The sequence below is a fragment of the Pseudopipra pipra genome, chromosome 8 (assembly GCF_036250125.1).
Source record: "Pseudopipra pipra isolate bDixPip1 chromosome 8, bDixPip1.hap1, whole genome shotgun sequence".
Classification (NCBI taxonomy): domain Eukaryota; kingdom Metazoa; phylum Chordata; class Aves; order Passeriformes; family Pipridae; genus Pseudopipra; species Pseudopipra pipra.
Window position 1 is genome coordinate 19704880 of NC_087556.1, and position 15792 is coordinate 19720671.

Genomic DNA, 15792 nt, shown 5'->3' on the forward strand with positions numbered 1-15792 from the left:
TTCCAAAGGAGATTCCCTTTTATTGCTGCATTATTAAATCACAAAGCAGCAGGACACTTTAATACATTGCTTACAAATGCGGGTTTTCCTCTGCTTTTACCTATGCAAGATAAGATTCATGGATATATTATTATTATTATTATTGGTATTATCCCCTGCTACATGCACCACTCTGAAAAGCATACTATCCTGTCCAGTCCCATGGGAAGGATTCATCTGGTTCTCGTCAACAGCATTTCATTTATTGATTTTTTTTTCTTTAGTACACTGTTTATATTGGAAAGGTAGTCAAGAGACCTGTTTCTCTACGATGCCAAACATATTTTCATTATTATTTCTTAATGCATTAAAGTGATCTGGGAATTTGCTTTCTTTATGGTCTCCAGCAAGCCATTGAATCCCTTTTTGCTGTGTCTTATATGAAAAAAAAAAAAAAAAGAGAGAAGATAATCCTACCCTTGTAGCAACATAGTGAGAATTAAGGTGTCTGTAGGAAGGATGGAAGGAAAAAGTGCTCAGTTGAGAGACCTATTTTCCCAGTCACTCCCATTGTGGGAAGAGAAATACTAAGAGGAAGGGTACCAGACTTTGTACAACTGCTGTAGCATATTATTTAGTTCCCCTATAGAACAAGTAATGTGCACTCTAAAGGATATTTTATTTTTGCATTGGCTGCCAACCATATGCAATATTTAGGCTTCCAGATATTTTATAGCTAGCTTTCAAAATCCACAGACTACAGAAGTCAAGAAATAAGACTGATGAAGCAGATGGGAAGGGCAATATTTTGACCACTATTGCAATCATTCATGGCTCAGTAAAATCAAATTAACTCCTTTCACTCCACACATGGCCTTGGGGGTACTGACAAGTCTCACACAAAGTTGTCAAAGTCTACAGCAAGGAATGGGTGGATGTGGACCAAGTTTTTATCAAGTAACAGCCTTCACCCTCTGTTGGACGTTTGCTGTTATGCAAGATGCATTGTCAGATGAGGTAATTTTCTGCATGTTTGAGAGTCCTTGATGACTAGGAAGCTTTTCTTAGCATGCTTTCAATGTTGTGGAACTGCAGTCTTCTTGCTATATCTAAGGGAGTCTCCCCATCCTGAAAGAAACAGATGAAATACATTGCAATATCATAGATATTGATCAAGTATAAGGAGCTTTCCTGAATTTGTCACCCAGATGCAGTGGTCTCCTGTGTAAGTTCCCCTGTCACATCCATGCTCTAAAACAAAGGTTTAAGAACACGCTGGATCTAATACTACTTTGAAGACAGACGGCCATTCCACTGTTTCCTGGGACTAATATCCAAAAGTCAATTTTGGATATTAGCACAGCTTTAAATCTTAGCACAGCTAAGATTTGGATTCAAGAGCAACATGGGTAATACATTGCTCACCTCAACTCAGTAATGCAGATACTCCCAGGTCAATATTGATTTGGGCAACATTTGAGCTATTCTGGTGACAGGAGCAGCTTGACTTAGCCTCTCGCAGAATAATGGTGTACAACAGCATGAAAAGCACCTAAGAAGGCTCTTACCACTCCCCTGTAGCCTGCTTCTTAGGAACAGAACTGTAGAGCAGCTCTGAGTTAAGAAGAGGTACTGTAAAGACAGATGAGATGTGCCAAACCAGGGGACATAAGGGCAGTGTTTACTGGTAGAAAGCCAGCAGTGAAGGATTTGTACTTCAAAGTTGCTCTTGCCAACAAAAGCAATGGAGCAAACGTTTTATACCAAACAGGAAACAACTCCACTGCCAGGAAGCTGAGCACCCTTTTCTTTAAACTGCTGCACACCAGCTAAATACAGTTATCAATTTCACCTTCTTACCTGATTCTTTACAGAAGTGTCTGCATGAGCTTCAAGCAGTAGAGGAATGACTTCCTGATTTTTCATTTCACAAGCATAGTGAAGGGCTGTGTTACTAGACTGAAGGGAGACAGAAGCAGATGAATTTTATGAATTCTTTAGTAGACCTTAAGCAAGTACCTGTAGCCTTATCAGTTTCCCTCAACACTTGGATGCAAAACACACATATCAGTTTCTACCACAACACACTACACAGTAAAACAAATACATTATCATAAGAGCAACAGGAACAATAAAAAAAATCATTCCTTCCATGGAAAGCAGCTGCTAAAGCAGGTCTGATACCTTCAGCAGGAACCCAGTAGTTCTTTACTAATTTCAGAGGATTCCAGGATATTGATCCCAACAATACTATTTGCTTGCACTTAAGCATTTTAGAATTTGGTTGCTGATAAAATTGGGCATTCTTTTCTATCTTAGAGTAGAGGAGGTCTTTACCACACCCAAGTAGGCTAGTGGATACAGGACTCTGCCTATGGCAGATCAGCACACTCTGACGACCAAGAGTAGACACAGGATCTAGCCCTGTGGCATGATCTTTGCCTAAAAATATGCTCCAGTTCAAGAACTCATAAATGCTGATAAACTGAGACCCTTATATCAGTAGAATCTTTATAGGATCGGGTATTTCACACATAAGTATTTCAGCCCAACTTACCTGGATTCTCTTATGCAGGTATTGTTCAAAAAAAATAATTAGTTGATCAGTGGGGATTATTTCTGTGTACATTAGCATATTGAAAAACTGTTGCCTAAACATCAAGGGGAAATACTGAATTTTCCTGGTACGTCACACTCAGTTCAGTCCCTGATCCCATTCTATAGCAGGCCTATGTTGCTAGAAGATTCTGAAGTCTGGTTTTAGAGTTGTTGCATGCATGCAAACCACATTTACATTTTTATAAATCCACTTACAGAGTCTGTAGCATTCACATCAGCTCCAGCTCTGAGCAACATCTTGATCAGGTTTTCATTCTGTTTAGTCTTTGAGACCTGTTTGGTGCAAGAGAAAGAGTAACACAGTAAGACAGTTCATCTATATATAGTGCTAAGTAAATTTGGGCTAAATACTGTGGGTTTTTTCCAAAAAGAAGAGTGTCTTCTGCAAATACCAGGCTGGTGCAGTGCTGCAATTCTGTTCCTACACCAGCTACATTCACAGCAAAATTCCTGCTTCTTCCATTGTATTCATCTAGTCCTTGCTTTAAGAAAGCAGTCCTGTGTACTATACAGGTTCCTAGCCTGAAATACTGCCATGAAAAATGTCATAAAGGGAAAGGGAAAGATACAGTGTTTTTCCTGCTGTCATTCAGACTCACCATAAGAAGATATCCAATAAGCATAACTGGCATGAGGATTATGATGAGCACATAGTCAAGGAAGGTAAACCGTTTTCTCACAGCATAATGCAGGCAAGTGCGGTCCTTCTAAACACAGAATAACTCTGATTAGCACCAGATTCAGTGATCTGACTTTATTTGTTTAATATCGACGAGTAGACCATTTTAGATTTCACAAGCTTTCTTTTAGACTATCTCCTAGTCTAAAAGAAAGGGACACATTTTGCATTTTGCTTCCTTCAAGTAGAAGCATATTTAACACATATAGGGGCATGGAAATTGGACTACACGTGCAAGGAGGATGTGAGATTCAAAGGATTACATGTGTATGTCTGCACACCTAGACATGGCTGTAGAGACTGAAAAGACAGAGTGGACATCTCGTGGGTACTATCACCACCCATCAAATTAAATTAGCAGGAAGAATCCCCACAGCTCCTCTTCTTATGGAGGTGCTGGTTACTGAAGCAAGGACATATGAGACTTTAGGACATCTCCTTTGGGACATCTGAGAAACACAGGCAAGTGCCAATAACCACCACAAATTCCTAGTGAGAACAGAGTTTAAAGAAACTTTGAATACTGAATGTACCAAAGCAACACGGGCAGGGCTACAAAGTTTCATGCTAGTGTTAAGCTTCTTGCAGATTGTCAAACTGGAATTTGACAAACTAGGTTATAATGTTACACAGGGGCCCAAAGTAAGCAGACAAGTCCTTCTGTGCCACCTGCTGTTCCTCATTCTCAGTCTTGAGCACCACAGTTAAGCTCTGTGTCCAAGGGCCTTATTCCATCTATGAAGGTGAAGCAGGGAGGCATTTAAGAATGCCAGGCATGGCTAGCAAATGGCTACCAATGAAATTTAAACTATCTTAATGCAAAACACTGAACCCTTTAAAAGGGACTTTGAGGTAAGATGGACAGCTTTCTGCATTAAGAAGAATAGGTGGGATAGAATATTCCACTGGCCTCATGAACATTTGCTGTCCTTCTATGAAAGGAAAAAAGCACTGGAAACCAGATATGTGAGATAGCCCACAAATGTGCAGGAATTTGATAAACGTTGCCTTGTATGAGATGATATAACACAATTGACAATGCTGTGGGCTTTTTCCTGGCTATTTAGCACCCTTGACATCATAAGAATAAATTACTAATGAAGCCAGAACACACATCTTTCAGCCACTTTTTATTTGTAACCTACCAGAAAATTTACCACAAAAACACCCTTTCTCATCACATTAGGCATGGTACTTAGTTGTTGGCTGGGGTTAAACAACAACAGCAAGGAAGGCTGGTTTTCTAAATTAGAGAACAGGGCAGGAAGACAGAGAAGGCTTCTCTCCTTGCCCCCTAGGATGCTACTGCTCTGTACTATGACAAGCTGCAGGTCTGGCAAGGAAGTAAGGAAGGTTTTTATAGAGTCGGTCTCTCTTTGGGGACATATTTGTGAAAGGTCAACAGGCTCTTGTTCAGACCTTCCTTTTAACCAGGGTGAAGAAAAAAGCAGAGGGAAAAAACTACAGAAGAAACAGACACAAGGTGGAGGGCAAAGGGAATGTGGAGTGCTGCATGGGTAAGCAGGCAGAATCCACTGGGGACTGGGGATGGCATGCAGTGTTACCTAAATGGGGAACATGAACACAGAGAAAAATTCAGGTTTGCAATGTTTATTATCTTGTGTGCATTAACAAGTTAGGAAAAGAAATGAGGAGACAAACAGAAACATATAGGTTTATTGAATTACAATTTAGGGGTTATAGTTATGCCTCAGTAGGAAATAAACATCAGGTTTGGCTGTGCTTGCCAGTGTGCCCACTGGCACTCCAAGAATCTGAAAGAACAGTCGTTGCAAAGGAGTCAGTGTCCACTTACCTTATTTCTGAGGTTGACATCAGCATGTCTTCTTAGAAGATAGCTAACTATCCTGTTGTTTCCCTTTTTACATGCACAAATTAAGGGGGTGTCTCCACTGAAGCTGTCCTGGATATTCAGATAGTTGCAGTTGCGCTCCAAAAGGAACTGAACTTTATTGAAATCGTTGTTATAAGCTGCCTGACAAATGGGCTGAAGGGAGAAGATAATATTCATCAGTATATGTTTCATTAAAACATCCACACTTCCCATTCTGACTTACTACTCGCACATCCCAAAATAATTGACAAAGGTTGTAGTTCTTGGTGACTTCCAGAAGATGGTGGTAGGAGACACTCCTGCAGCTGCCACACAGCAGCTCTCAGCCCTCAGCCCCAGAAGTCACAGCCTTTGCACAGTGGAATGAGTTTTCTGTTAATTTTGGGTGTTATTTCTATAATTCAAGAAATAAATCCGGTTTATTTGCAGCCTTTAAAATAAACGGCTTCCAATCTCATAGGAGCTGGTGGTCACTGTATTAAGCAGCAAGCAAAGACAAGCCCGAGTTCTCTCTGAGTTTACAACAGGCTTTCCCTTTGTCTGAGCACTTCTGAACAAAAGGTACCACTCCTGACTCATCACTTCTCAGAACAGAACAACACTTCAGGTGAAAGTTGAGAAAACAACCCCCCCAATGTTTCTTTTCAAGCTTGAAGCTAAACTTTTACCTAAAAATTATATGTCTTTATGCCCACAACTCAGCCCCTGATTGGCTTTGGAGAATTGCTTGCTGCTCAACTTTTGCTTAGTATTTCTACACATCCTTGACCTAAATTGCAATTCCTTCCCTTTCCAGCAGCACGAATTCAGACTAAGGAGAGGCTGAGAATGGCAAGAGTAATACAAGTTTCTAACAGCCTAATACAGGCAGAAAGTAGCAGTGACAGATAGGGCAGACTGGTAGCATTTGAGTTTTCCAGTCAAAAAGAGAACAATTTTCTTTTTTTCTGTCTTTGATACTGAGGATTTCATTCAACATTTTACAAAATAGTAATTTTCTTTAAATACTGTCTGCAGTTTTTCCTTTCCATTCTCCTTTTTTCACATCCTAAATACACTACATGAAAAAAATCTGGCCCTGAACTCCAAGCTGTTTCCTCACTCTGCCTGCAGTTACTTCCCTCCTCTCATACTCTCCCCCCATATTAAAATTATTCTTCTTATTTACACTTTCACTTCAGCAAACTTTGATCTACAACACAAGTTTATCTCCAGCATCATTACTGCTTCTGGACAGCTGCATAAGAAAGTGATTTGTTTCCTAAGAAAATATTTACATGTTTACCAGACCTTGCACCACTTCTTGTTTTGTTTTTATTATTTCAGATAAATATCAACAGCAAATACCTGCAATATTGTAAATTTGCACATCTGTCTGTATTCTTATAAAAGCCTACATATACCATTTGCTATTTTGCACTCCACCAGAATCAGAACTGTTTTAATGGTTTTGAGGAGAAAACCCTCCTTTAAACCTCTTTTGGTGTGACCAGCACGTAGGTGCCATCTAAACGATCAGTTTTCTCTGTCATGTCAGCGTCTAGTACTGTATCTTCAGGTCCAGGAAAAAGAAGGTAAGTGGAGTCTGTCTGCACCTCTGATTTCCCTTCTATTCTTGCTTTTAGGTATTGCTTTGCTTATTTAAAGATGCAAAAGATTTGCTGTTTGGTTGAACACCTGATCAAATTGCAGTCATTTACCATACAGTCTTATTCTTTGCTAGAATGATACTTGCTAGTTCAGCAGCTCATGTCAGCAAATGACATGCTTTTTTGCTTTTCTTTCTGTACTTGCTAGGCCATTAAACCCAAGGCATTTCTGACTGATACTCTCACTGACCCGTGGGATCTTTTTCTAAACCTTACACTACTGTTGAACTCAGTTCTAGAGCCATGAATAATGATGGAGCACATACCACTCCCTAGGAGACCATATTATTTAGGACTGAAGTCATGCACAGAGACCAGCACATATGACTCATGCTATTTTACCTACCGAAACCAGCTGTTCTCAGAAAACATCCAGGGCACAGAGAACGTAAGGAAGCAATTCTCATCCATTCCTACAGCTAATACATGGGTAATTGATGTACTTGAAGTATTTTTTTACTTATTGTTATTCCACTGCAGTGGTGGTTCTTTGTAGAAATTATTCTCTCCTGCATTAATATGTTCTGTTCATGTTTAAAGAAAAAAAAAAGTCAAACTTTTTTCCCAGTTTTATGGGAGTTTTTTGAGGCCCACTCTGCTGGTTTATATTCTAGAAAATGCCTTTTTTAGTCAAAAAAAATGGAAAAGTCCTATGGATCAAACTTGTAGTATACCTCCCAAACTGGCAAACACAACTCCATGACTGGAAGGACAAACATAGTAGCAGAATATTTAAGTAAGGGAACAAAGCAATACAGACAACTATAAATTCATTATATTGATATCAATAACAATAGAGATTCAGAAAATGTGTTAGGAAAGAACACAAATCAGCGTTATTGTAATAAACTTGCAATAAATTTCAAATAAGTGGCAATCAGTCACCTGTCTAATAAAGGCAACAGCAACAGCAACCAGTGGCAAATGCTGTATTAGAGAGTCTCTCTCACAGAAAGAGAAGAGAGTTGTTATAGAAGGCACTTAACTGGGATAGTGAATACAGTTCTTTTCACTTGTGCCCAAAAATGAGATTAGACTATGGCAGGATCATGAAACATCTCTACAATTGAGGAATATGAAGAGCCTGAAGAAAGATTGATTTGCTTAGCTGGGCCGGGTACAGACAAGGTTGTAGGTGTTCAAAATAAATTAAAGGGTAAGTGTTAATTGGTTTCAAGGAACAAGGTAAAAAAGGTGGTATATCTGGCCAAGAAATTTAGCATGAAAATTATAAAGAGATTTCTATTAATCAGCAGGGTAAAATAACAAAACAGGCTTTCAGTAGCAGCAGAATGGACACAAAACCTGACTGGCTCCAGGCTGGAGCTTGAGCACGTGCCAGGATTTCTGTGTTTGTGAAGTCTCTGCCACAAATCACTCTTCCATCTCTCACTTTTTTGGGTTGCCATTCTGGAGGTCCTATCTAAAGGAGGACTAACTGTGCTTAAGACTGTTTTAAACAATTCTCCAAACTTTGCTTACAAGACTAATAGAGTTTCTTACAAATAGACAGTTAGACGGCACCTATCTGGAAGATCAGCAGGGAGGCAAATTATGGAGTTAGAACAATGCTAGGTACAAGTAGTAGATTCCATCCAAAACCCAAGAAAACATATTTTCTTTAAGTCTACAGAAAAGCTTGGAGGATAAAAGACTGCAAAACCTCACTCAGTTATCTACAGTGTTAGAAGACTGCCTCAGCAGTGATACAGCTTAACAACCAGCTTCAGATTTTCATGTTATTGTTATCCACCCATCATACACAAGGGAGGAATAAACCTATGAGATACGTACTCAGAATAACTGGGCTTCACATGCAAGGTGGAAGCCATATCCAAAGAATCCAAAGTTCACACCTCAGACTTGGGCTCAGGTGTGGAGTAGAGCAGGAGTATGAGAGCAGAAATCTGATGGCAGTGGAGGACAGCCAGGAGCCCCTGCAGCTTCCCTTCTTAGAGATGCATTGGCAACTGGAGCACAGATATAATGTCTAAGACGTCTCCTTTAGGTATGTGTGAGAAACAAGGGCCAGTGCTCCCACAACAAAAAACTCTGAAGAAAGCATCAGTGGGAACTGAGTTCACAACTTCTGGAGAGGTTTGCAGTCCAAGATAGAGAGTGGCTACTCTTGCCTACACCACATTATTTATAAATCCCCGTGTCCTGACTGCCCCAGAGAACTCACAAAAGACCTGGCCCACCTCCATAACGTAGCAGGGCAGACCTGGCACAGGCACAACAAACATTGCACCCAATAAAAACATGAGCTCAGGTGTGAAGGGAGGGGGAGCAGGACCAAGATTTCCAGTTTAGGCAAAGAGGAAGAGAGCACCTCTTTGAAGTGTCTGGCAGCAAAGCCCTTCTCCTCTGCTCCTAATCACACATCTGCAGCACCACTCAACATTCAGACAAGATACAAAAGATGAGCCTGACAGCACAATGCTGCACAAAACACATGATGGAAGGGAGGGAAAACAGAGAATCACAACAGCAAACTCCTTCCACCCTGACCAGTTGTGCCTTTTCCCTGCCATAGCATCAGGGCTAACCATGAACCAGAGCACAGTCTGCCCGACTGAAAAAAGCAAAGAACAGACACTGGAGGGTGGAGTTTGAAGATTATATATGCCAATGATTGAGTGCTTAAAATCTCTCTTTCTACAATACTTCTGCAAACCCTTCAGACTAGGATTTAATTGTTCAGTATCTACTTAAGGCTTCAGGAAAGGTGAGAAGTACTCATAGGAGAGACAAGAGTTTTCATGGCTGAGATCACTCAATACAAGATAACCAGATAAGGAGTGCAAGAGGAGCAAAAAAACTTTCACTGTCGGGAAATTCAATTGCAGAACAGATTCTTTGATTTTTTTATTTTTTTTTATTTTTAATTAATTGTGGGACATGTGATTGGTAGTTTACTCATATCCAGATGAATGGCCACATCTTCTTGTTTTCAGGGTTTCTTGTATCTCTCTCTGCTTAGTTTTGCTGAGCTAGTTTAGTGATAAACCCCAAGCTATTTAGCAAGTTTTACCACACATGAAATAAAGGTTAAAGGCACAGTATGAAGGACAAAGCATTCAGCCTGTAGAGAGGAGGTGAAGGTAAAGCCTGTCATGCAACTAGGAGAGTAATTTTGGTTTATAATTGCTTCCTCCTTTGAGAACAGCCGGGGATTGCCTAAATTACATCAACACTTTGCAGTTGTTTAGACAAAAAGGAGATATGTTGCAATGTCAAAATATTCTGAACCAATTCACAGCCTCTTCCTGTGTATTAAATTAATTCAAAGGCACAGGATGAACTAAAAGGGAAGTCTAAATCATGTTTAGGATGCTGAGGAATGCCCTAATATCCAATGCATACTTCTCAGAAAAGGCAACTTACACTGTCTGATTTTTATTTCTCTAGATTTCTGTCCTGTAGAAATGAACCATACTTTACCTAGAAAACTGTATCTCAAAATTTTTAAAGGAAGAAAGCTAATGTATATGAGAATATTGACTAATAAGCATGGAAAATATGGACAGCATTTGAACATTCTTTAAACACCCATTTAATTAAGCTAGATGATACTGGTTTCCTGTACAATACTATCTCAGAAGAGTAGACCTGGAGAGAGGCAAAAAATCGTTTCAGAATAAGCTACAGTCTATTCACCAATCACCTTATGAATGCACAGATTCAAGGTCCTTGTAATACTGAAAGAGGAGAAGATACTTGATTTCATTGAATAGCTTTTTAAATATAAAGGAGTGTCTTTCAGCAAAGAAATGTAACCTTTTAAAGGAACAGCTATGTGATGCTATCTCCAGAAAAAGAAATAGCAGTGCAACACACTCTATTCATAGTCAAAAAGGACCAAAATCCTTATTTGTTCCCATGTGTACAAATGGAAAGTTTATAAAACAATATGTTTAGGTATCATTTATGCTAAAGTCTAGGAAAATACTAAATGAAGCATGGCCTGTGAACAAAACCATAAAGATAAGTCCAAAGAAAAAAGCAATTCCTTCCTAAAACAAGTTTGCAGGGAGGGGAATATTTTCTTAGGCATTAGCTTTATTATCTATATTCAGTGTAAGCCAAGGGGGTGTCTGATTTTGCAAAGTTGTCTGTCGCTTGCACCATGTTCCGAATCATTCTGATCTCAACACAGAACAACAAAAAATGTTGAACACATACTTCCTGAAGTCACAATAATTACACTGGTTATTGCATTTCCTTTGCTCCTACAAAAAATACCTCTGACAACTCGCAACAGGCAAAGAAAAACATTTCCAAAGGGAAAAATATTCCAGATCTGTATAAGCCTGTGTATGGGGGGCGGCGAAGGGAACAAACCAAACCCAGTGAATATCCACACCTTCAACAGCTTCAGTTACTGTGCAAAAAATAGTCACGTACCTCTGAGTAGAGTATCCCCATGCCTGTTCTTCACTGCTTGAGTTCGTTCTTGTTCAACCGCCCAACAAGTTAACCACACTTGAAATGCTCTTGAGCTTGTTTGAATCTGGTTAATATTTAACTTAAAAGTATCACACTTTCTTATGCTACATTTCCTTTCAGTGCGTTCTACTCGGTAGAATAAAACAATTGTCTTCAGAAACCCAACCCAGAGAGGTAAACGTGAGAACAGCAGCTTGCAGAAGACTGACAGAACAAGTTACAACACAGAAACATTTTCCTTTGTCATTTCTGCAATAACATCCTTCAGTTGCCTAAAAAGGAAAGCAGCAAAACAGGTCGAGGAGAGGAGGAGGGAGAGAGAGAGGAAGAAAGTTTCACAAGTGAAGAAATGGAGAATAGAATAAAAAGCATGAAATCTAAAACTTAAAATAAGTAACTACAAATGGTAGCTAGTGTGCCACACAAGCTACTTCTGACTAAAACATACTCCCAACGCTCTGCAAGAACCTCTCAAGACTCCTGTCAGGAAAAGGGAAGCAACTAAATCCCACGCCTTTAATGAGACCTCCCAGTATAATTATCCTCAGTCTCTAATTAAACAGGCCATCTGCTTTCATCACTTTTTGCTCAGTCTTCTCTTCCTAGCCCAGCCCAAACAATGAATATGATTCATGTTTAACCTGATAATTTTATATGTTAATTCAGAAGAGAATTATTGTTGATGGCTCTGATGATAAGATGCTGTACTACACTCAGGCTTTCTGAGTAGGGCATGTGTATTTCAAGTGTCTGCACTCACCTCAAAATATCTTTTCCCTTTATATTTTAAATTCATGTTTCCTGTATTTCAAGCAAATTTTAAAACGAGTTTTAAAACATATGCATGTAGGTATGCATCTTAAATCCAAGCCCTTTACCTTACATTTGAGAACTTTAATTTCCACATAACTTTCATATTTATTCTCCAATGAGGTGGAGGACCATATAAAATTACTTACACTATCTCTATCCTTCTCCAATTAAAGTACTAGTATAGCACCATGGCTGTAGTGTTTGTTTGCTGACACCAGTTTTAATGGCTGTTTATCTGAAGAAAATGACATTGACATGTAACAGAAACAGACATCTACCTGTGACAAACTCACTAGGATCCTCACAATAGATTGCTCTTTCAGCACGTGGTGAAAATTCTGTAGGACTAACAACATGGAGGAGTGAGTAACACCTCAAAGGTGAAAAGGTATTCCTCATCCGTACTTCTTCACATCCAGCTCCTAAGGAATTCACATCTTCCTGCATCAGCTGGCCAGGTTGTTGAAATTTCTCAACTACAACTTGTTGAAAGACTTGTCAAATCACTATGAAGTTACATATAACAATTTAGTAATTTAATTAATCCTTTCCTAATACAAATAAACAAATGTATAGTAATCTAAAAAACTATTTTAAAGAAACAACAAACAAACTAACAAAAAAAAAAAAAAAAAGACCATCCTCTACAAATCAGAGTAATAGCTTCAGGCAACATTTCTCCCAAGAGAGTGTAAATTACTATTTAATCCAGCATCACATCTCAGGTGAGATGTAACCAAAGCACTTTGGTTAGAGCTTCAGTTGCAGAACAGATAAGCAGCTCAACCATGATGAGGCATGAGACTCAAGCAAAGCTATACAGTCACAGGTTCACTTCTGTTACACATATGCTTTAGTGTTCTTTGCCATGCTTATAATTAGATTAGAATCCTGAAAATGTTGATTTTCATTGTTGTTGTTGTTGAATATGTCTTTTTTGTCCAAAAGGTGCCAAGATTCAGTACATGGGCAGACTGTCACCTACTCAGCATGTAGGAAACATGTACATATATGCCCGTGGTCCCTTCCTCTGCTGCCTCTCTCCATAAAGATGTGCTGTCTTGATTCTGTGCAGTTGCTTGTCAGAGCAGCCAGCCTGCATCCTTTCAGAGCTGCAAGCCTGATGTTATGCATCATAGTGCATGCTTGCTAAAGGAGAAGAGGAAGAAGTCTTTGACCCATGGAAATGGGAAAAAGGAATAACTGATAGTTTAATTTTGTTCTACTTGGGTTTTCTTCCCTTGGGATATGACTGTGGATGCATGAAAATCTCAGCATTGAAAACGTGTACATAAATTGAACATTTTGCTATTATAGCTCCAAATCCATTTAAGTTTTCCTTGTAAGTTAACCTGGCAATTCTAACATCTGGTAAGCACATCAAATGACCTGGTGCCTTTCTGTCCCATTTACAGTGCATGTGAAAAAAAAAACAACGTTATGACCCTCTCAAGAGTACTCTGATGAATTTCTAAAAGTTTTAAGGTTATTTTCATTAAATATCAAAAGTCTCCAGAAATGGCATTTTCAATGTATCTTTCAGATACCTTCCTCTACTTTTTTTTTTTTAAATATTTCAGTTAATTCCAGTTTGCCATGGTAAATGCCACTGTTTGGCACTGTTTCATTGCATAAAAAGACTAGATTACTGTTCCAGGCTCCAACAGTCAAGACTTGGCCATTGAAATTAAGGAGACAGTGTTTGCCAAGCCTTAAAGTTAATTGGTGCATTATATCTAATTTAGAAAACATTCAGATAAAAGGCTTAAAACATGCCAGCTTAGTCAGGTGATCATTCAATACATAGAAAAAACATACCCTAAAAATGGTAACAATTTAGCTACCCTACTGCCTCACCTTTAGTACAAAATCAAACTGTGACCTATGCTGAACTTTCCAGTTTTGTTCCTAAACAATGCTCCACATGCAGAAATAGAGGAATGTGTTTTACTTTTGTTTGAACTGAACGAAACTGCAGAAAGCAGTGGAATATCTACTATAAAACTGAGCTTCCAGAGCACACAGGTGGAAGGATTTCTATTCTACTGACAGAAGAATTGGAGTATTCTCCTACAAAGTGGACTACAGTGAGTTTGGATGTCAATATCAAGGATATATCCAAGTTGTGGTTTAATCCAAATGTTCTAGTGACTCAAGGGATATGATAGATTTAATAAAAAATAAAAATAATTGAGAAGTCCCTCCCTCATGAAGATAGGGATACTGATGCATGGTTACTCTCTAGAAAGATACAACCTATATCAGCCTTGCAAAACATGAAAAATATCTCCCAAAAGGTTAGTCACTCAGTACAGTTCTTTTTTGTCCCACAATAGGAGGTCAAACACCAGACAACTACCATCTAAGCAAGTCTGAAGAACACTTTACTGCATTCTGCTACTCTTGTAAGTCTGTGTAGTGCTTGAGTACCAATGCTACAGCAATTACTACAATTTGAATCATACAGCACAATGTAGTGTACACAAACCACATCACAGAAACACACCCCAACTACTCTCACTGCCGTTTGCATCCTCTGGCCTCCGTGGTTAAGGCATGGCATATATTGGATCATCCATGAAAGTTTTTTTTTCCCTGCAGGAATCCCTTTTGGTGTACCCTTCTACCAGTATAACACACAGCAGTAGAGAAAAGCTAGCAATATGTTATCACATTTATCTTACTGGCATATTCTTGGTTACGTTCATGTTCCTGGACAGAAGCAGCTTCTAAACACCTTCTACACCAATATCTACACTGTAAATGCATCTTAATAAACTGTCCTTTGGCTTTCCACAGAGTGAAATTATCAGGTATCATGGATACCCCAGCAAGGAATATGAAGTTACAACAGAGAATGGATACATTCTTGGTGTTTTCAGAATTCCTGATGGAAGGAACAGCCAAAATGCAGGTATAACAGTTGTAGGACATAAGGAAGGTCTGAGAGACAACTCTTACATGGGTTCCCCATCTTTACCCTTTGCACACGCAATGGCATGTTCCATACCTTTCCATCTCAGCAAAGGCACCTAGTCATTCAGCCTAGAATGTGGCCTAAATTCTGTACATGGGTTAAAACACTCCTGCAAAACCAGATTCTGCATCTCAGTTTTAACTACACATTAGCTACTACTACAGCCTAAGAAAACCTCTTCTGTGTTAGGGAAAAAGCCTGCACTTATGCTACACCATGGTGTTCTAGCAGATTCTATTAACTGGATTTCTAACCTGCCCGTCAACAGCCTAGGCTTCATTCTTGCAGATGCTGGCTATGATGTCTGGATGGGAAACAGCCGAGGAGACACCTGGTCTTTAAAACACAAGACCCTTAAGCCCTGTCAGAAGGAGTTCTGGCAGTGCAGGTACTCTATGGAAAAAGAATTACTGAAGAAAGCAACATTCAGGGAACTAGCAAGATTAGGTGATTACTATCAAAATGCAGAACCTTTCCCCTTCGGGTTCTACAAAAAAAATACCTTTTGAACTATATGAAAACACTACTGTTTTTCATATAATCTGACTTCCAAGTGGGACATGCAATATCTAAGAAGACTAGACTAACTCTTTTCCACAGATACAGCCAATCCTGGGTATGTCAGGGGGCTCATAAGAAGGACTACATCATCTGGATGGGCTCTTTTGGAATCAGCACATACAGAAGCAAACCTGGAAGTACCCAGATCACCTCTGTCCACATACCATGCTGGTTTCTTTGGGAACAGGCTTCCAAAACTGGGAGGCATCCG

General features: G+C 39.3%; 1 protein-coding gene across 5 annotated transcripts in view; it reads right to left on the minus strand.

Moving 5' to 3' along the window:
- Nucleotides 1-15792, minus strand: part of ANKRD22 (ankyrin repeat domain 22) — a 20608-nt gene continuing 4816 nt past the window's right edge. For 2 of the 5 annotated variants that reach the window (XM_064662850.1, XM_064662848.1), the window contains exons 2-7: nucleotides 11189-11502; nucleotides 5094-5285; nucleotides 3198-3305; nucleotides 2794-2871; nucleotides 1840-1938; nucleotides 1-1107 (exon numbers count right to left, since the gene is read on the minus strand). In XM_064662850.1, the coding sequence (XP_064518920.1) occupies nucleotides 1030-1107; nucleotides 1840-1938; nucleotides 2794-2871; nucleotides 3198-3305; nucleotides 5094-5285; nucleotides 11189-11209 (576 nt within the window). In that variant the 5' untranslated portion in view covers nucleotides 11210-11502 and the 3' untranslated portion in view covers nucleotides 1-1029. Of the gene's footprint in view, nucleotides 1108-1839; nucleotides 1939-2793; nucleotides 2872-3197; nucleotides 3306-5093; nucleotides 5286-11188; nucleotides 11503-12321; nucleotides 12550-15792 lie in introns of all 5 variants that reach the window. The other 3 variants (XM_064662847.1, XM_064662846.1, XM_064662849.1) reach the window with 2 other exon arrangements.